The sequence below is a fragment of the Pelodiscus sinensis genome, chromosome 11, assembly GCF_052426305.1.
Source record: "Pelodiscus sinensis isolate ZL-2025 chromosome 11, ASM5242630v1, whole genome shotgun sequence".
In the NCBI taxonomy this organism is placed as follows: domain Eukaryota; kingdom Metazoa; phylum Chordata; order Testudines; family Trionychidae; genus Pelodiscus; species Pelodiscus sinensis.
This window is the reverse complement of record NC_143062.1, coordinates 6,616,839-6,637,459: the sequence shown is the minus strand read 5'-3', so window position 1 is coordinate 6,637,459 and position 20,621 is coordinate 6,616,839. Positions and strand designations below refer to the sequence as shown.

At 68.7% G+C, this 20,621-nt stretch overlaps 1 protein-coding gene across 2 annotated transcripts in view; it reads right to left on the bottom strand.

The window, feature by feature from the left end:
• Window positions 1-1,183: 1,183 nt before the first annotated feature.
• The window catches only part of SEMA3F (semaphorin 3F), a 62,675-nt gene continuing 43,237 nt past the window's right edge, over window positions 1,184-20,621 (bottom strand). For both annotated transcript variants that reach the window (XM_075939550.2, XM_075939551.2), the window contains 12 exons: window positions 19,417-19,536; window positions 17,366-17,505; window positions 16,847-16,961; window positions 16,027-16,096; window positions 15,074-15,218; window positions 14,324-14,546; window positions 7,850-7,938; window positions 7,463-7,504; window positions 7,016-7,173; window positions 5,800-5,867; window positions 3,821-3,954; window positions 1,184-3,661 (listed from right to left, as the gene is read on the bottom strand). In XM_075939550.2, coding sequence (XP_075795665.2) covers window positions 3,197-3,661; window positions 3,821-3,954; window positions 5,800-5,867; window positions 7,016-7,173; window positions 7,463-7,504; window positions 7,850-7,938; window positions 14,324-14,546; window positions 15,074-15,218; window positions 16,027-16,096; window positions 16,847-16,961; window positions 17,366-17,505; window positions 19,417-19,536 — 1,769 coding nt within the window. In that variant the 3' untranslated portion in view covers window positions 1,184-3,196. The remainder of the gene's footprint in view (window positions 3,662-3,820; window positions 3,955-5,799; window positions 5,868-7,015; window positions 7,174-7,462; window positions 7,505-7,849; window positions 7,939-14,323; window positions 14,547-15,073; window positions 15,219-16,026; window positions 16,097-16,846; window positions 16,962-17,365; window positions 17,506-19,416; window positions 19,537-20,621) is intronic.

Genomic DNA, 20,621 nt, shown 5'->3' with positions numbered 1-20,621 from the left:
GGTTGAGACCCCCCCCAGACAGCGCATCCTCCCCCCCTGCTGGGAGTTCAGTCTCCATCAGCACTACCACCCTGCCCCACAGCGCCCCCTGCTGGGAGTTCCCGTCCCGTCAACGCTGCCGCCCTTCCCCACAGCCTCCTGCTGGGAGTCCCCCCCCCCCATCAGTGCTACTGTTCCTCCCCCCAGCGCCCCTGCTGAGACCCCCACAGACAGCGCCCCCTGCTGGTTTCACCTCCTCCAGTCAGTGCTACCCTTCCCCCCCCCCCAGCTTCTTTTGCAGCTGTTTTCCCCCAGGGACTCTTCGGCTGCGAAAAGCCCCCCTGCGTGAGGCTGGCTCAGCCCTTCGCCTCGGGAGCAGGGCCGAGCTCCAAGCCCCCCGGGGCTCCCCACTACTGACCGGTGGCACTTGCGCTCTTGGGGTGTCACCGCCTGAGGCGGCCCCTCGCCAGCATGTGCCCCCCCCAGGGTCACCCACAGACATGCTGGCCAGCTGCACAACTGGGCTGTGGCGTCTGATGCCCACAGCTGCCCTCTACTGAATGGCACGGGCCTCAGGGGTTGCCCCGTGGCGCAGTGGGGGGCTGTCTGCTCTGTGACCCGGGTCCCCCTGCGCTGCGATGGGAGATTCTCACCGACTCTCCCAAATGTGGATTAACCCAGACACCCAGGCTCAGCCTCCCAGGGAGAGACAAAGGGAGGGGGGCGGAGACCAGCACCTGGCTGGGGGGCAGGGCTGGGAGGGGGGCAGTGGCTGTCTGGGAAGCATGGAGCCAAGAGGCTAAACTGGGGCCTAGGGGCGATGGGCCCCCACCCTAGGGTCTGAGGCATCCTGGCCCGGCCCCTGTAGCCACATCCTGTCTGTGCTGGGCTGTATCCTGAAGGAACAATAAACCCCCCTCTGTTCTACGACTGGCAGAGTCTGTTCGTGCTGCTACGGGGGTGCAGGAACGGGGAACCCTGACTGCGTTGACACCCCCCCCAAGAATCATTGCTGGGCATTGAACCCTGGACTGCCAGACTGTATTGTTCTGCTGTGAGCTGAAGGAGAAACTCCCTCCCCCCAGCAGCAGTAGTAGGCCCTTGCCCCTTGTGGGCGCAGCCTCAGCAGCGGGCGTTACCCATGCACACCTAGGGGGCTGCTGGACAGAAGGGGCCGGAGGCGGCCGAAGGAAGAGGCAGGGTCTCCAGAACCAAAGCCAGTGTTTATTAGCTCGTCCCCCTCCACGGGACGCTCCCATTACAGGCGCCGGGCCTCGGGCTCGGCCGCTGCCGCCGGGCTCCATTGACAAGTACTCACACCAGAGGGGGGCGCGGAGCCGGCCCGGCGCAGGGGCACGGCCTTGGCGCGGAGCTGGCAGCAGCCACATGCCATGCAGGTACAGGCCGGGGCTAACGCCAGGCGAGCAGCCCTGGGGGCCAACCAGCGCCCTGCCCCCCAGCCGTCGCTCTGCCCCACGGCGACCCCCACTGCGCCCCGGCTAGCCCGGAGCAAAGGGCCTGACTTCCTGCTTTGGGCGACAACCTCTCTGGGGCAGGGCAGCCATCTCCATTGCCCCCTGGGCAGCCAGGTGCAGCTCCAGGTACTGTCCCTCCTGCCTGGGGCTTGGCCCTGTGGCTCGAGCCCGCCGGTGCCCAGGGCTTGCCACGCCCGTGGGGAGATGGGCACCTGGTGCTGGAGGGCTGGGACCATGGCAAAGCGGCACCAATTCCCACGGCTGGCAGGGAAGCTGTGCCGCTTCCCGTCGCCCAGGGACCCGGCCCGAGCTAGCGGGGAGGGGGAAGGGCAACATGCCCACGGCTCTGCCACCCCTCTTGATCCCAGGCAGCACAGACCGGGGCAGGGGAGCCGGGGCAAAGCCCAGGCCCTATCCTGCCCCGGCGGGCAGGCGTTCTGAGCACAGGCCTTACACCCACTGGCAGCTGCAGCAGCCACTGCCTGAGCTCCCGGGCAGAGTGCAGGGCTGCAGGCAGTGGGTGCTGGAACCCCCCGAGGTGCCGCATTTCCGCAGCGGATGGCCGGTTCAAAGCACGCTGGGGGTGCCGGGACAGCAGACGTGACCCTGGGCCGTGGGACTGAATTCAGCTGGTGCCAGCAGCCAGTCAGAGCCCTGCTTTACCCCTCTTCCTGCCCTCCCCAGACGCTGCCTCGCCCCGGCCGTCACCGCACGCAGCAGCCAGGACTCCACTACCTGGGGCATCACAAGGCAGTGCCAACCGCCGGCCCCAGCCTGGGCCCAGAGCCGCACAGCAGAGAGGCTGGCGCGCAGGCCCCGCAGCTGCAGGCCAATGGCCGACCCGCTGGTCTAAATAACCAGCAGAGATCAGATGGGGAAACTGAGGCAGGGAGAGGGGGCTACTCTGCCGGCTTCCTGACTCCCTGCTGTAGCCAGGCTGCCCCTTCTATACCTCTGAGGGAGGGCATCACATCCTCCACCAATCAGCTCAGGCGGAGCCTGTGACATCACTCCCAGACGCCCCCCCCTTGCCGGGGTTGGGGGGACAAACCAGGCCTGTGGCCCTCTGCCCGCCCATGCCCCTAGGTGAGTTAGCCCAGAGATGCTCCGGCCCCGATGGGCGCCAGGCTCCTAGGGATGCCCTGCCTGCCCTGGGGTGCTCCGGAGCCGGACCCCTCTCACCCACCGAGCACCAACGGGGGAAGGGTATTCAGGGACCAGGCTAAGCAGCTGCACCCCTAACATGGACACCCCGATGCCAAGGGTGCTGGCTCTGCAGGCTCCCCCTGGCTCCACATGTCCAGCTGGCCCCACGCCGGGGGCAAGAATAGGGCACCCCAGCTAAGACGCCCTCTCCCAGCAGCTAGAGACAGAAGCGCCCCCTACAGGCGCCAGCCCTGCCTTGGCATCGAGAGGGGCCAGCGCCGGGCGAGTCCCGGGAGAGAGGTTCTCCCCTACCCCACCCTTGTGCTCCGCACCGGCCGTTGCTGGGGCAGAGCCATAGCCGCTAGCAGGAGAGACGGACAGGGTGCTGGCTATCTTACCCAGAGGGCCGTGGGGCAACGGGGTGGGACTGCGTCTCCCAGGGACTATGTACAACCTACAAATAAATACGGTCTTGAAGGGAGGGGGAGGTGTGTGTGTATATATATATATATATATTTATATATATATTTATAGATATTTTAATATTAAAAGGGGGGAAATATAGCACTGTTATTACAGAGTCCCTGGCGGCGGTTTCATGTGAGCTGGTCCACGTCTGGCTGGTGATTCCGGCGGTTTCGAGGCTTCTTCTGGTCCTGTAGCTCCTTGGCTTTGAGGCTGGCCAGCGCCTCCTTGTGGCTGGAGGCTGCGTGCCGCCAGTAGCCCTGGCAGTACTGGTTGATGAGTCCCATTTCGGGCTGGGTGAGGAGCTGCACCAGGTCCGGGTAGTGGGGGCCGGGGGCGCCCGGGAGGCCGGCCCGCAGGCCCAGCGCCGAGGCCGAGGTGGAGGCGTCGCCGTCGGCCCGCAGGGCGGGGGCCTCCGCCTGGAAGAGCACGCTCCGCACGGTCTCGCTGCTCAGCACGTGCAGCTGCACCTTGGCCACCGTGTGCTTGAAGTTGTTCTCGGTGGCGGTGCAGGAGTAGAGGCCGCCGTCGGAGAGCTGCAGGGAGCGGAGGAGCAGCCCCTGCTCCGTCCGCAGCACCCGGCCCTCCGTGCGCAGCTGGACGGGAGAGAGGCCAGCGCATTAGAAGGGGCCAGACACAGCTGGGCCCGGCAGGGGACCCCAGGGGACGGCCCCATGCACTCCTGCCCCCACCGCAGTGACAGCCTGCAGCCCCCTCCCTCTACGCCTGGCGGCGGCAGTTCCACACCCGCCTACCTCTTTCCGCCGGTCACTGCTGTCCTTCTGGAGCAGCCACTTGATGGTGGCCTGCGGGGAGCGGGGCTGGCACTCGAGGAAGGCCGTGCTGCCCTCCACCCCGTACTGCACGGCCTCCACCGCGTTCCTGTTGGCTGCAGGGGAAGAGGAGACAGGGGGTTGACTGATAAAATGCACCCAGCCCAGGAAATCCAGTGTCACCCTACCCAGCCTCCGACTCCAGCAGCCTGTCCTTGCTAAGGGGGCTTCAGTGCCTTCTGCTCCCTATCTACACCCAGCCCTGCCTGTATTCCGGTCAGCCAGCCAGCTACCCAGCCAGCCACCGAGCCAGCCAGCCACCCGCCCAGTATACCCATGTTCTCATGCTGTGAAGACCAAGACTTTAACAGGTCTCAAAAGAGAGTTGGATACATTCCTGGTGTCCCTGGCCTCTGTCAGCAGCTGGGACTGGGCGACAGGGGAGGAACCATGTGAGGATCCCCTGCTCTGTCCCCTCCCTCTGGGGCATTGGCCTTGGCAACAGGACACTGGGTGAGACAGATCTTTGGTCTGACCCCACCTGGCCGTTCTCATGTTTCTCCACTTTCACTCTAATCCATCCCTCCATCCAGCATCTCCGGCCTCACCCAGCCACCCAGCACATCCATCCATCCATCCACCCGGCAAATCCATCCATCTGTCCACCCAGCAAATCCATCCCTCCATCCAGCATCTCCAGCCTCACCCAGCCTCCCAGCACATCCATCCAGTCACCCACCCACCCATCCATCCACCCAGCACATCCATCCAGCCACCCACCCGGCAAATCCATCCATCTGTCCACTCATCAAATCCATCCATCCACCCACCCATCCATCCACCCAGCAAATCCATCCCTCCATCCATCCATCCACCCAGCAAATCCATCCATCCATCCATCAACCTGTCAAATCCATCCCTCCATCCATCATATCCGGCCTCATCCAGCCACCCAGCACATCCAGCCAGCCACCCAGAACATCCATTCAGCCATCCATCCATCCATCCATCCATCCATCCATCCATCCACCTGTCAAATCCATCCATCCATCCACCCGGCAAATCTATCCATCCGTCCACCCATCAAATCCATCCATCCATCAACCTGTCAAATCCATCCCTCCATCCAGCATATCTGGCCTCATCCAGCCACCCAGCACATCCATCCATCCATCCATCTACCCGGCAAATCCATCCATCCATCCATCCGTCCATCCATCCACCCAGCAAATCCATCCAGCCATCTACCCAGCAAATCCATCCAGCCATCTACCCAGCAAATCCATCCATCCATCAACCTGTCAAATCCATCCATCCATCCGTCCGTCCACCCACCCACCCATCCATCCATCCACCCATCAAATCCATCCATCCACTCATATCCACCCACCCATCCATCCATCCACCTGTCAAATCCATCCATCCGTCCACCCATCCATCCATCAAATCCATCCGTCCACCCATCCACCCATCCATCAAATCCATCCATCCATCCATCCGTCCACCCACCCACCCATCCATCCATCCACCTGTCAAATCCATCCATCCATCCATCCATCCACTCATCTATCCATCCACCTGTCAAATCCATCCATCCATCCACTCATCTATCCACCCATCAAATCCATCCATCCATCTATCCGTCCACCCATCCATGCATCAAATCCATCCATCCACCCACCCACCCATCTGTCCATCCGTCCATCCACCCACCCACCCAATCCATCCATCCGTCCACCCATCCATCAACCCATCAAATCCATCCATGCACCCGTCAAATCCATCCACCCACCCACCCACCCCCCTGTCAAATCCACCCATCCATCCTGCAGATCCATCCACCCATGCATCCAACTCTGCAGCTCCTGGATTGCCCTGGGGATCTAACCTAGCTGTTCCTCACACCACTTTCTCCCGAGTGCTGGGTGTGCGGGGGCAGGGGGCCGGGTGGCCCCACTCACCGTTGGAGTTGTAGCCCCGGCACTGGCGGATGGGGTTGCCATGCCGGACGTCCTGCCGCCTGCTTCGCCTGTGGGGAGGGAGAAGGCGCAGATGGAAAGTTTCCCCCAGGGTCAGGGGCCCCTGGGGCAGTCCCATGGGGGAAGAGCAGCTGAGTCATCCCCACATGGGTGCCTGTGCTGGACCGGTGGCAGAGCTGAGCCTCAGCTCATCAGAGGCCCTGGGTCTCCTGCCCGCCTGCGCAGGCTGCCCGCGGGAGTATGGGAACAGGTCCTGAGAGACGCTTATTGGAGCCCTTCCCTCTAGCCCCGGTTCCTGGCCTGTGCCCGGTGTAACCGCCACGGTGCCCAACCCGGCCTGTTCCTGGTGTACCCGCCACGGTGCCCGACCCGGCCTGTTCCTGGTGTAACCGCCACGGTGCCCGACCCGGCCTGTTCCTGGTGTACCCGCCACGGTGCCCGACCCGGCCTGGTGTAACCGCCATGGTGCCCGACCCGGCCTGTTCCTGGTGTACCCGCCACGGTGCCCAACCCGGCCTGTTCCTGGTGTACCCGCCACGGTGCCCGACCCGGCCTGGTGTAACCGCCACGGTGCCCGACCCGGCCTGTGCCTGGTGTACCCGCCACGGTGCCCAACCCGGCCTGTTCCTGGTGTACCCGCCACGGTGCCCGACCCGGCCTGGTGTAACCGCCACGGTGCCCAACCCGGCCTGTTCCTGGTGTACCCGCCACGGTGCCCAACCCGGCCTGTTCCTGGTGTACCCGCCACGGTGCCCAACCCGGCCTGTTCCTGGTGTACCCGCCACGGTGCCCGACCCGGCCTGTGCCTGGTGTAACCGCCACGGTGCCCAACCCGGCCTGTTCCTGGTGTACCCGCCACGGTGCCCAACCCGGCCTGTTCCTGGTGTACCCGCCACGGTGCCCGACCCGGCCTGTGCCTGGTGTACCCGCCACGGTGCCCGACCCGGCCTGTGCCTGGTGTACCCGCCACGGTGCCCGACCCGGCCTGGTGTAACCGCCACGGTGCCCGACCCGGCCTGTGCCCGGTGTAACCGCCACGGTGCCCGACCCAGCCTGTGCCTGGTGTAACTGTCCCAGCACCTAGCCCAGCCTGTGCCTGGTGTAACCGCCCCAGCGCCTGCCCAGCCTGTGCCCGGTGTAACCGGCCCGGCTCTGGCTTGTGCAGTGCCTGGTGTAACCGCCCCGGCGCCCGGCCTACCTCTTGGAGGACGCGGAGTAGCGGGAGCAGGCCTTGCCATCCCAGGCGCAGTAGGGGTCCCTGGCGAGGCAGCAGTCGGCGCAGGCCTCCCCATACACGTGGCAGCGGTGCAGGGCCAGCTGGGTCACGCCCACGGCCGAGGCCACGTACAGTTGTTGCTGTGGGGGCGCAGAGACAGGGTGAGACTCCCCCGGGCAGACCCTGCCGTGGCCCAGGAGGGGCTGGGAATGAGGCGGGGCCGCCAGCCGCCCCCGGCCTGCGACAAGAAGGGGAAGGGCCTGAAACTGCCCCTCCCTGCAGGTGCCCCTTCCCGGGCCGCGCTGAGGGAGGGAAGACAGGAGCCCCTGGGGACACTGCGACCCACCCAAGCTCTCTCTCCCTCTGAGCACTGCAGCTGGGCTGGCAGCTGCCCCCAGGAGCCCTGCCCCGCCCCTGCAGCCGGCTCACCCGCTTGGAGGAGATGGTCATGGTCTTGACGGGCACTGGCACCTGGAACGAGAGAGGGGAGCCCGGCGGTTGGCACCAGGCTGACACGAATCCACCGGCACCAAACCCCCCAAGGCAGCCGCCCCCTCCCCCGGGAGCCCCCGAGCCCAGGAACGGGCTGCTGGCACGAGAGCTACAGGAGCGCTCCCTCCGCACGCAGCAGTAGCAGGGCTCTTCCCCTTCTGTGCAGCCACGGCCCTGTGACGCCCGCAAGGGCTGGGTCAGCGCCTGGTGCCCATGGAGAGGCTGCGAACCAGCCGAGTGGCCCGTGGCGCCCTGCCCTGCGGCAGCGGGTGGAAGGGAGGTTCCCAGGAGGGGGGGCAGAGCACACGCAGGGCTGGGCCGTACCTTGAACACTTCCACTTCCTCCAGCATCAGCTCCTCAGTCTCCAGGTCGTCCTTGGGGAGGACAATGACCTTCTGCACCGTGCCGCGATCTGCAAGGCACAGCCGGCGCTCAGTGCCACGTGGGGGGGCCGTGGGCAGGGTACACGGCATGGCGGGTGATCAGTGCCACGTGGGGGGGCCGTGGGCAGGGTACACGGCATGGCGGGTGATCAGTGCCACAGAGGGCAGCCCACGGGCAGCGTACACGGCATGGCGGGTGATCAGTGCCACGCGGGGCAGCCCACGGGCAGGGCACACGGCATGGCGGGTGATCAGTGCCACGCGGGGCAGCCCACGGGCAGGGCACACGGCATGGCGGGTGATCAGTGCCACGTGGGGCAGATCATGGGCAGGGCACACGGCATGGCGGGTGAGCAGTGCCACGTGGGGCAGCTCACGGGCAGGGCACACGGCATGGCGGGTGATCAGTGCCACGCGGGGCAGCCCACGGGCAGGGCACCGGCATGGCGGGTGATCAGTGCCACGTGGGGCAGATCATGGGCAGGGCACACGGCATGGCGGGTGATCAGTGCCACGTGGGGCAGCTCACGGGCAGGGCACACGGCATGGCGGGTGATCAGTGCCACGTGGGGCAGCCCACGGGCAGGGCACACGGCATGGCGGGTGATGAGTGCCACATGGGGTAGCTCACGGGCAGGGCACACGGCATGGCGGGTGATCAGTGCCACGTGGGGCAGCTCATGGGCAGGGCACACGGCATGGCGTGTGATCAGTGCCACGTGGGGCGGCTCATGGGCAGGGTACACGGCATGGCGGGTGATCAGTGCCATACGGCGCGGGCCGTGGGCAGGGCACAAGGCATGGCAGGTGATCAGTGCCACGTGGGGCAGCTCATGGGCAGGGCACACGGCATGGCGGGTGATCAGTGCCACGTGGGGCGGCTCATGGGCAGGGTACACGGCATGGCGGGTGATCAGTGCCACATGGGGCGGCTCATGGGCAGGGCACACGGCATGGTGGGTGATCAGTGCCACGTGGGGCAGCTCATGGGCAGGGCACACGGCATAGCGGGTGATCAGTGCCACGCGGGGCGGCCCACGGGCAGGGCACACGGCATGGCGGGTGATCAGTGCCACGTGGGGCAGCTCATGGGCAGGGCACACGGCATGGCGGTGATCAGTGCCATGTGGGGCGGCCCACAGGCAGGGCACACGGCATGGCGGGTGATCAGTGCCACGTGGGGCGGCCCACGGGCAGGGTACACGGCATGGCGGGTGATCAGTGCCATGTGGGGCGGCCCACGGGCAGGGCACACGGCATGGCGGGTGATCAGTGCCACGCGGGGCAGCCCACGGGCAGGGCACACAGCATGGCGGGTGATCAGTGCCACGCGGGGCGGCCCACGGGCAGGGTACACGACATGGCGGGTGATCAGTGCCACGTGGGGCGGCCCACGGGCAGGGTACATGGCATGGCGGGCACTGAGAGAGGCCAACTTGCCATGGTGGCTTCATAAACATGCCCAGGCCGGGTCAGGACCAGGCTATTGGCCAACACAGGGCTCCCGAACCCTGGACCTCCTGGCAGCACCTTCCCTGAGGCATCCAACGGGCAGAGCAGCACCTCAGTGCCCCGGGCAGAACTGCACAGCCTGCAGGCTGGGGATCTCTGGGGCAGACCATTGTGTGGGGTGTCGCGGGGGGGCTGGCTGGGGATCTCTGGGGTAGAGCCTGTGTGGGGTGTCGCGGGGGGGCTGGCTGGGGATCTCTGGGGCGGAGCCTGTGTGGGGTGTCGTGGGGGGGGGGCTGGCTGGGGATCTCTGGGGTAGACCCTGTGTGGGGTGTCGTGGGGGGGGGGCTGGCTGGGGATCTCTGGGGTAGAGCCTGTGTGGGGTGTCGCGGGGGGGCTGGCTGGGGATCTCTGGGGCGGAGCCTGTGTGGGGAGTCGTGGGGGGGGGCTGGCTGGGGATCTCCAGGGCGGAGCCTGTGTGGGGAGTCGTGGGGGGGGGGCTGGCTGGGGATCTCTGGGGCGGAGCCTGTGTGGGGTGTCGTGGGGGGGGGGCTGGCTGGGGATCTCTGGGGCGGAGCCTGTGTGGGGTGTCGTGGGGGGGGGGGGCTGGCTGGGGATCTCCGGGGCGGAGCCTGTGTCGGGTGACGGGGGGGCTGGCTGGGGATCTCCAGGGCGGAGCCTGTGTGGGGTGTCGGGGGGGGGGCTTGCTGGGGATCTCCGGGGCGGAGCCTGTGTGGGGTGTCGGGGGGGGGGCTTGCTGGGGATCTCCGGGGCGGAGCCTGTGTGGGGTGTCGTGGGGGGGGGGGCTGGCTGGGGATCTCCAGGGCGGAGCCTGAGTGGGGTGTCGGGGGGGGGCTTGCTGGGGATCTCTGGGGTAGAGCCTGTGTGGGGTGTCGTGGGGGGAGCTGGCTGGGGATCTCCGGGGCGGACCCTGTGTGGGATGTCGTGGGGGGGGTTTGCTGGGGATCTCTGGGGCAGAGCCTGTGTGGGGTGTCGCGGGGAGGCTGGCTGGGGATCTCTGGGGCAGAGCCTGTGTGGGGTGTCGCGGGGGGGCTGGCTGGGGATCTCTGGGGCAGAGCCTGTGTGGGGTGTCGTGGGGGGGGTTTGCTGGGGATCTCTGGGGCAGAGCCTGTGTGGGGTGTCGCGGGGAGGCTGGCTGGGGATCTCTGGGGCAGAGCCTGTGTGGGGTGTCGCGGGGGGGCTGGCTGGGGATCTCTGGGGCAGAGCCTGTGTGGGGTGTCGTGGGGGGGCTGGCTGGGGATCTCCGGGGCGGACCCTGTGTGGGATGTCGTGGGGGGGGTTTGCTGGGGATCTCTGGGGCAGAGCCTGTGTGGGGTGTCGCGGGGAGGCTGGCTGGGGATCTCTGGGGCAGAGCCTGTGTGGGGTGTCGCGGGGGGGCTGGCTGGGGATCTCTGGGGCAGAGCCTGTGTGGGGTGTCGTGGGGGGGCTGGCTGGGGATCTCTGGGGCAGAGCCTGTGTGGGGTGTCGCGGGGAGGCTGGCTGAGGATCTCTGGGGCGGACCCTGTGTGGGGTGTCGCGGGGGGGCTGGCTGGGGATCTCTGGGGCAGAGCCTGTGTGGGGTGTCGCGGGGAGGCTGGCTGGGGATCTCTGGGGCAGAGCCTGTGTGGGGTGTCGCGGGGAGGCTGGCTGGGGATCTCTGGGGCAGAGCCTGTGTGGGGTGTCGCGGGGGGGCTGGCTGGGGATCTCTGGGGCAGAGCCTGTGTGGGGTGTCGGGGGGGCTGGCTGGGGATCTCTGGGGCAGAGCCTGTGTGGGGTGTCGCGGGGAGGCTGGCTGGGGATCTCTGGGGCGGACCCTGTGTGGGGTGTCGCGGGGGGGCTGGCTGAGGATCTCTGGGGCAGAGCCTGTGTGGGGTGTCGCGGGGGGGCTGGCTGGGGATCTCTGGGGCAGAGCCTGTGTGGGGTGTCGCGGGGGGGCTGGCTGGGGATCTCCGGAGCGGAGCCTGTGTGGGGTGTCGTGGGGGGGCTGGCTGGGGATCTCTGGGGCGGAGCCTGTGTGGGGTGTCGGGGGGGGCTTGCTGGGGATCTCCGGGGCAGAGCCTGTGTGGGGTGTCGCGGGGGGGCTGGCTGGGGATCTCTGGGGCAGAGCCTGTGTGGGGTGTCGCGGGGGGGCTGGCTGAGGATCTCTGGGGCAGAGCCTGTGTGGGGTGTCGTGGGGGGGCTGGCTGGGGATCTCTGGGGTGGAGCCTGTGTCGGGTGTCGTGGGGGGGCTGGCTGGGGATCTCCGGAGCGGAGCCTGTGTGGGGTGTCGCGGGGGGGCTGGCTGGGGATCTCTGGGGTGGAGCCTGTGTCGGGTGTCGTGGGGGGGCTGGCTGGGGATCTCCGGAGCGGAGCCTGTGTGGGGTGTCGCGGGGGGGCTGGCTGAGGATCTCTGGGGCAGAGCCTGTGTGGGGTGTCGTGGGGGGGCTGGCTGGGGATCTCTGGGGTGGAGCCTGTGTCGGGTGTCGTGGGGGGGCTGGCTGGGGATCTCCGGAGCGGAGCCTGTGTGGGGTATCGCGGGGGGGCTGGCTGAGGATCTCTGGGGCAGAGCCTGTGTGGGGTGTCGTGGGGGGGCTGGCTGGGGATCTCTGGGGTGGAGCCTGTGTCGGGTGTCGTGGGGGGGCTTGCTGGGGATCTCCGGGGCGGAGCCTGTGTGGGGTGTCGGGGGGGGGGCTTGCTGGGGATCTCCGGGGCGGAGCCTGTGTGGGGTGTCGTGGGGGGGGGGCTGGCTGGGGATCTCCAGGGCGGAGCCTGAGTGGGGTGTCGGGGGGGGGCTTGCTGGGGATCTCTGGGGTAGAGCCTGTGTGGGGTGTCGTGGGGGGGAGCTGGCTGGGGATCTCCGGGGCGGACCCTGTGTGGGATGTCGTGGGGGGGGTTTGCTGGGGATCTCTGGGGCAGAGCCTGTGTGGGGTGTCGCGGGGAGGCTGGCTGGGGATCTCTGGGGCAGAGCCTGTGTGGGGTGTCGCGGGGGGGCTGGCTGGGGATCTCTGGGGCAGAGCCTGTGTGGGGTGTCGTGGGGGGGCTGGCTGGGGATCTCTGGGGCAGAGCCTGTGTGGGGTGTCGCGGGGAGGCTGGCTGAGGATCTCTGGGGCGGACCCTGTGTGGGGTGTCGCGGGGGGGCTGGCTGGGGATCTCTGGGGCAGAGCCTGTGTGGGGTGTCGCGGGGAGGCTGGCTGGGGATCTCTGGGGCAGAGCCTGTGTGGGGTGTCGCGGGGGGGCTGGCTGGGGATCTCTGGGGCAGAGCCTGTGTGGGGTGTCGGGGGGGCTGGCTGGGGATCTCTGGGGCAGAGCCTGTGTGGGGTGTCGCGGGGAGGCTGGCTGGGGATCTCTGGGGCGGACCCTGTGTGGGGTGTCGCGGGGGGGCTGGCTGAGGATCTCTGGGGCAGAGCCTGTGTGGGGTGTCGCGGGGGGGCTGGCTGGGGATCTCTGGGGCAGAGCCTGTGTGGGGTGTCGCGGGGGGCTGGCTGGGGATCTCCGGAGCGGAGCCTGTGTGGGGTGTCGTGGGGGGGCTGGCTGGGGATCTCTGGGGCGGAGCCTGTGTGGGGTGTCGGGGGGGGCTTGCTGGGGATCTCCGGGGCAGAGCCTGTGTGGGGTGTCGCGGGGGGGCTGGCTGGGGATCTCTGGGGCAGAGCCTGTGTGGGGTGTCGCGGGGGGGCTGGCTGGGGATCTCTGGGGCAGAGCCTGTGTGGGGTGTCGCGGGGGGGCTGGCTGGGGATCTCTGGGGCAGAGCCTGTGTGGGGTGTCGTGGGGGGGCTGGCTGGGGATCTCTGGGGTGGAGCCTGTGTCGGGTGTCGTGGGGGGGCTGGCTGGGGATCTCCGGAGCGGAGCCTGTGTGGGGTGTCGCGGGGGGGCTGGCTGGGGATCTCTGGGGTGGAGCCTGTGTCGGGTGTCGTGGGGGGGCTGGCTGGGGATCTCCGGGGCGGACCCTGTGTGGGGTGTCGGGGGGGGCCCTACAGGCAGCACCCGCAGGAACACACGAAGCTGCCAGCGTCTGCTCTGGCTTGGGTGCCAGCCCCAGAGACGGGCCCCACACGTGGGGCGCGGCAGCAGGTGCCGCTCTCACTAACGTGCGTCCAGGGCACTGGCTGGCCCCCGCCCGCGGCTGCCCAGAACTTCCCGCCCCCGGCCTGCCGAGCAGCTGAGCAGAACACGGCCGCACGGTGCAGGGGGAGGCTGGTCTGGGACACCGGCCCCGGGATCGGGGGGAGCTGGCAGCCAGGCGGCGAGGGGGAAGCCCTGCCCCTCCCCCCGGGGACACAGGTGGGGGAGTGTCTAGCTACCGCCAAGTGCCACCCGCGCGCTCGTTTCCGTCTGGGCACTGGCCCGACCCCCCTCCCGCAGCCCTGCCAGCGACCCCCCACACGCCGGGCAACAGCTGAGCCCTGGCAATTCGTTACACCCATGGCGGGGCCGGCAGGAAATTCCCCGCCAGGGGCCAGCTGGGGAGGAGTTGGCTGGGCTGCTGTGGGCAGGGGCCTCGGAGCGAACAGCTGGCCAGGAGGCAGCGGGTTCGTCAGCTAGGGGATCTTGCTGGCTCGTTAGCATTCCCTGCCACCCGGGGGGCCCTGCTGGCCGGGTTCCCTGGGCCGGCTGGCAGCCGGGGCTCGGCTCCCCGAAGGGGCCAGGGCAGCACTGGCAGCTCTGCCCCATGAGCCCCCAGGTGCACAAGCCCCTCTGTCCCCAGGCTGGCTCCACAGGGGCCTGGCCCAGGCCCTGCCCCCCATGCGCCAGGCCCCCAGCACAGAGGGGGCTGGCCCTGCACAGGCTGGGGGTCTGCCCAGGGCGTCAGCCTGGCCCGATTCCCCCACGGCGGCGAGGAAACGACAGCAGGTGTGACGGGCAGAGCGTGGCCGCACAGCCGGGCACCAAGCAGGGCTCAGCTCCCTGCCACGCCTAGTGCCGGGCAGCGTGCCCCCCCGCCCGGCCCGTGGGTGCCATTGAGTGTCTCCAGCGCACGTCTGCGGGTACCTGTGCCCAGGAAAAGCACCTCATAGCGCCCGTCGGCTGCGTCCACCTGGTCCACGGCCACGGTGGTGAACTTGTAGTGCACGTTGCTGCGCACCACCAGCGGCTGGCGGTGCACGGGGGCCACGGCGTGGTACATCAGCGGGTGCGTGCGCATGAAGTTGATCACTTCGTCCGGGTAATCCTTGGTCGACTTCATGGAGGGGGTGAAGGTGCCACCTGGGCACTGAGGTACAGAGCGGGCCGGTGAGGGGATGGCTCCACCTAACGACATGCCCCACGCAGGCCCCCACCCACAGGGTGCCCAGCCACGTGCCCGCCTCTCCCTGACGGACAGCGGCACAGCCCTCCTGCGCCCAGCATCCTGACCCCCAGTGGCCACCTCACATGTGGCCCTTCGGGGGAGCCTCTGACTGCCCTGACCCCCACCACGCTGCCCCTGTGGATCTGGGGGAGCCGCCGCCTGGCAGCCGTGGCTGGGTGCCCGAGGTGCAGGGACTGGCAGAGCCCTGGCACCAGGCCAGCGCGGGGCCGGTCCTGGGCTGAGCGCCCCACACACGGAGGCCCTGGTCTGTTTGCCCTTCCCTCAGCCCCCTGCCCAGCCCCCCAACTCTGGCTAGGTGCCTCTCTGCTCAGATGCTCCCTGGGAGCCGTCTCAGGCCTGGCCAGGGCCGGGGGTCACTCTAGGGGTAGGGGCAGCGTCCCTGCCCAGAGGGCCCCGTGGCGGCCTGGCGGGGGCCCTGGCACACTCACCGTGCCTGGGCGGGGGTAGGGCATCTTGCCCGTGTACGGCATCCACTGGTAGTTGGGCCCCTCCTTGTGGGCGAAGGGCCCGTTGAAGACCATGCGGATGTCGGCCATGGAGTACACGCACACGGCAGAGCCCCTGAACACCGACCTGGGGAGGGAATCCCGTTATCCGGAGGGCACCGCTGCCAGCCTGGGGCCCTTGGCTGGAGAGGCTCTGGCACTGCCATGTGGGCAACAGCTCCACCCCGCGGCTTCCCCGGGACCCTGGATTCCCTGCAGAGGCAGAGCCAGGAGGCTCTAGGCCTGGTCTCTCCTGCCTTGCCTGCCCCACATCTCTCTGCCTGCACCGGGCCTGTCCCACATCTCTCTGCCCACACCGGGCCTGTCCTGCATCCCTCTGCCTGCACCAGATCCCTCTGCCCCACATCTCTCTGCCTGCACCAGGTCTGCCCCACATCCCTCTGCCCCACATCTCTCTGCCTGCACCAGGCCTGCCCCGCATCCCTCTGCCCCACATCCCTCTGCCTGCACCAGATCCCTCTGCCCCACATCTCTCTGCCTGCACCAGATCCCTCTGCCCCACATCCCTCTGCCTGCACCAGATCCCTCTGCCCCACATCTCTCTGCCTGCACCGGGCCTGCCCCACATCCCTCTGGCTGCCCCGCATCCCTCTGCCCCACATCTGTCTACCCGCACCGGGCCTGCCCCACATCCCTCTGCCCCACATCTGTCTACCCGCACCGGGCCTGCCCCACATCTCTCTGCCTGCACCAGATCCCTCTGCCCCACATCCCTCTGCTCGCACTGGGCTGGGCCTGACCAGAGTGCCTTGTGCACCCCGAGTTTGATGCCCCCCATTCTAGCCCCCAGCAACCCCTGCATGTCGTCCCCAGGCCCTGCGACAGACCCCCCACGGCCCAGCACGGCTGGGCCCCACAGAGCCCTCCGGGCTCACCCCGAGGCAGCGAACACGGCGTAGATGATGGGGTTCTTCACGTCCTGTGTCTGCTGGATGAACACGTCCTCTGGGGGCAAAATCAAGTGTCAGCGGCCAGGGAGACGTCACAAACAGGGGCACGGGGCAGACAGAGGAAGGCCGGGGGGTGGGGCAGAGGGGGGTGGGACATTGGCTGTGGGGGTCCCAGCAGGGGGTGCAGTGAGGGGGGGAGGAGTGCTGTGAGGGGGGTCCCAGCAGGGAGTGCAGTGGGGGGGTACGAGCGCTGTATGTGGGGAGGTCCCAGCAGGGGACGCGGGGGGTGGGGCAAGAGTGCTGGGGGGTCCCATGTGACGTATTGGGGACGGTATGAATTCTGTTTGCCTTGTGGGGGCGTGATTCTACTGCCCTGCGCTGTTCTGTAATGACTCTGTGGGTGCGTGCCTCAGTTTCCCGGGCACGGCACACTGCCTGGAGGAGGCGGGGCAGGCTGGGCCCGGCTCATGGGGAGGAGTGTGCAGCAGGTAACACCCCGGGCTGGGGAAAGGGAGCAGAGGGGGGCGGGGACGAGGGCCTGGGGATGGGTTAGGAGGGGAGAGGAGGCTCAGAGCAGGAAGGGGGGGCCCAGGGCCCGGGGGTCCCGACTGTCCCAGACTGCACCTGGCTTCCAGGCTGGGCTGTGTCCCTGCAAACCAACAACCCTGCTGCTCCACCCGCCAGCTGGGAGTCAGGTCTGGGGCAGGGCCGGGGACTCCCCCACCCCAGTGACACCCCCCTATCCCTATGGCCGCCCCCCCAATAGCCACGCCCCCCCCCGTGCCCGTGCCAGGGCGGTGCTTACGGAGCTCGTCGAAGTGCGTGTCGATCCCGTCGGGTCCCGGCACGGAGCAGAGGAGCCGGGCTTTCAGGAACGTGCTCCACTTATTGACCAGGCAGCAGTGGCCCCCGTCGTCGTTCTAAACCGGGGGGGAACCAGCCTCAGGCATCTGGACGGTGCTTGTCCTGCTAGTTTGGGCTTCCCAGCAGGGGACGCTGTGGGGAGGGGCAAGGCGCTGCCTGGGAGGGTCCCAGCTACGCCAGCCCCAGCCTCGCCCTGCAGGGGGCGCCGTGGGGAAGGTGGTAGCGCTGCCCGGGGCAGGGGACTCCCAGCAGGGGGCGCTGACCGGGGCAGGGTCCCAGCAGGGGGTGCTGTGGGAAGGGGCAGGACACTGGCTAGGGGTGTCCCAGCTATGCCAGCCCCAGCCTCGCCCAGCAGGGGGCGCTGCAGGCGCTCTGTCTCTAGGGGACACCTGGGTTGTGGCAGTCCCAGCAGGGGGCCCTGCAGGGCACGGGCAGGGCGCCCGGGGAGCCGGTGGCGTACCAGGCAGATGCGCCCGATGCGGGAGTACACGGCGGGGCTCTGCGGGGCATCGGCCGATTTCTCCCGGAAGAAGAAGTAGAGCTTGTTGTCGTTCCTCTCGGCGCTGTCCGGGATGAGCTGGGCGTGGACGAAGGCTGGGTCTGCAACCAGACAAGCCAGCGCTGTGAGGCCATGTGCACGTGCGCCCCAAGGCCAAGGGGACAGGAGCCTGCCCTGCAACCTACTGAGGGGCAGCACCGTGGCAAGAGCCCTACGTGGGGCAGAGTTAAGGTGGTGCGTGGATCGTCTATCCTGGGAATGCTCGACAGGGCAACTGCCGTTTCCTCATAACAATTCTTCATGCTCTATCCTAGGCGTGAGCGAGCGAGAGCCCGTCACCTGGAACTGGCTAGCTAGGCAGGTCCCTGCTTTGTGGGGAATGCACCCCCAGCACGACCCCCCCAGAGCCTTCCCACGACCCCCCAGAGGACAGACCAGGGTCCTGCAAGTGACCAGAGCATCTCAGCACAAAGCAGCGTCGGGGGCTGTGCCCTGGTACTTGGGGGGAGCGCAGACACAGGAACACGGTGGTGGGGAGCTCCCACCCAGACTAGGCTAACCGGGGAGCTCGGACCTAGCCCCCACCCCCACTGCCGCAACCAGCCCTGCGACTCCAGAACGGCTCCCACTTCGGGAATCGGTGGCAGGCAGGAGCCCCCACCCGGCTGGCAGTCGGCCCCCAAGCCTCGGTGATTTCCACGCAGCTGGAGGCAGGAGGCGCGAATGTCTGGCAGCCGTGGAGGGCGCCCCGGGCGTGCCCTGCTCCAGTGGCTGTCCATCATCCATCAAGGGGCCTGGTGACAGCTCCGCCCTGAATTGCAGCTACTGTGCCGAGGCGGAACATGAGCACCCCGGCTTCCGTTTACTCAGCTGTCGCTGCCGCGCCACAGGCACAGCTCCCCGGCCCCCTCGGCTGCCGCGGGGAAGGCAGGCAGAGCCGGAGGGATGGCTGGGACAGGTGGGTATTGACAGCCCGTTCCCAGCCATACACATCAGCAGGTCTCCACGCGGAGCCATGATCGCTCCACCCCGACCCTTCCAGGTGCCCGACAGCCCATGTGTCCACCAGACAGATCCGTCTGTCTGTCTGTCTGGTTTGCTCTCTGTCCTGTGCTGTTCCGATGCCGCGGCCTTGGCTCTGCAGTCCGTGAGGCGAGCTGGCACCGGCACGTCAAGGGACTCCCCCTGCCTGGCCAGCCCCTTGCACTGCGGCTCAGGCGCCAGGCAGGAATTCCTGTCGGTGCCCGTGGAAGGCCCTCCCCTTCCCAGGCCCGGCGGGCGAGTGAGTCTGGGCGCACACCTGCCAGGATCTCGGGCCTGCGCCGGGCCAGGGCTCCCCGTTCCAGGTCCCGGCACGGGGAGGGGCTCTGCAGGACCCTGGCCCGACGGCAGGCGCCCCGTTCGCTTCTCTGCTATTTCCTGGGCGCGTGAGGTTCCCGAGCAGGGCAGCCGAGGCCTCGGAGCCTGGCTCTGGCAGGTGGAACCTCTCCCTGCTGCCGACGGAGCAGCAGCACATCCTCCACGCCCGGCAGAACAGGGCCCGGGCTCCCCCGGCACCAGCAACGCCACGGCAGGCCGGGGAGCGGGAGGCGCTCGGGAGGGCGAGGTCCGTGTCCCTGCGGGGGAGCCAGGTGCCCGCTGGAGGGGGAGCGGACCCAGCGCTGGGAAGCCAGGCAGAGCAGGGATGCGGGAGCCCGGAGCGGAGGCAGAACTGCCCGTGGGAACCAGGAGGGGCAGATGCGCAGGCCCGGTGCCCAGGACGCAGCCAGCAGGGAAAGGCGCACACAGCTGCCGGGTGGGGGGAGAAGCAGCGGGGGCCAGGAGGGAAGCGGAGGTAAATCCGCCGTTCACACCGCCCTGGTTACAATGCGCCTGGCTGGCTCCGGGCTGAGCCCCGGACGGGCGCCGCAGCGCAAGGAAGAGTGCCCCAGGCTGCCCCTGGCAGGGGCCCACGGCCAGCGCCCCGCCGGAGCCAGATGGGCAGGGCCAGGCTGGGGCCCGGCTGGACTCACCGTTCAGCCAGCGGGAGTTGTACTGGTCGGTCCGCATGGCCGTCTGCTTGCCCATGGTGCGGAAGATGGCGGCGTCTGTGCCCATGAAGTCGATGTAGACCCCGGCGTAGAGCTCCTCGTCTGCGGGGGGAGGGGGGCAGAGGTGAGGGGGGACTTCCCGGAGCCGGCCTGGGGACCCCGCAGCCCCGCCTCATGCAGGCCCCGGATCCTGCCCCCAGGCCCTGCCCAAGGGGGGCTGCTGTACGCAGGGACGTGTGGGGAGAGCCCAGCGGGGAGTCCCAGGGCTGCCTGGACGTGTGGGGAGAGCCCAGGAGGTCCCGGGGTTGCCCGGATGTGTGGGGAGAGCCCAGGGGGTCCCGGGGATGCCCGGACGTGTGGGGAGAGCCCAGGGGGTCCCGGGGTTGCCCGGATGTGTGGGGAGAGCCCAGGGGGTCCCGGGGTTGCCCGGATGTGTGGGGAGAGCCCAGGGGGTCCCGGGGATGCCTGGACGTGTGGGGAGAGCCCAGGGGGTCCCGGGGTTGCCCGGATGTGTGGGGAGAGCCCAGGGGGTCCCGGGGATGCCTGGACGTGTGGGGAGAGCCCAGCGGGTCCCGGGGTTGCCCGGATGTGTGGGGGGAGCCCAGGGGGTCCCGGGGCTGCCCGGACGTGTGGGGAGAGCCCAGGGGGTCCTGGGGTTGCCCGGATGTGTGGGGAGAGCCCAGGGGGTCCCGTGGTTTCCCGGATGTGTGGGGGGAGCCCAGGGGGTCCCGGGGTTGCTCGGACATGTGGGGAGAGCCCAGGGGGTCCCGGGGTTTCCCGGATGTGTGGGGAGAGCCCAGGGGGTCCCGGGGTTGCCCGGATGTGTGGGGAGAGCCCAGGGGGTCCCGGGGTTTCCCGGATGTGTGGGGGGAGCCCAGGGGGTCCCGGGGTTGCTCGGAGATGTGGGGAGAGCCCAGGGAGTTCCAGGGCTGCCCAGACGTGTGGGGGGAGCCCAGGGGGTCCCGGGGTTGCCCGGAGTGCAGACACCTCTGGTCCGGGGAAAGGGACCCCGCCCCACACCAGCCGGTAGCCGGGTCGGTCTCCCAGGCGGTGCCCCTGGGCCCTGCCGCTCCCGGGCCCGGCTGCCAGCGCTCTGCCTCGCCACGGCCCCAGCGCACAGCCGAGCCGGGCTGGCGTGTAAGGCGACACCCGCGCCTGCCGAGGATCACCGGCCAGGGGATTAGCAG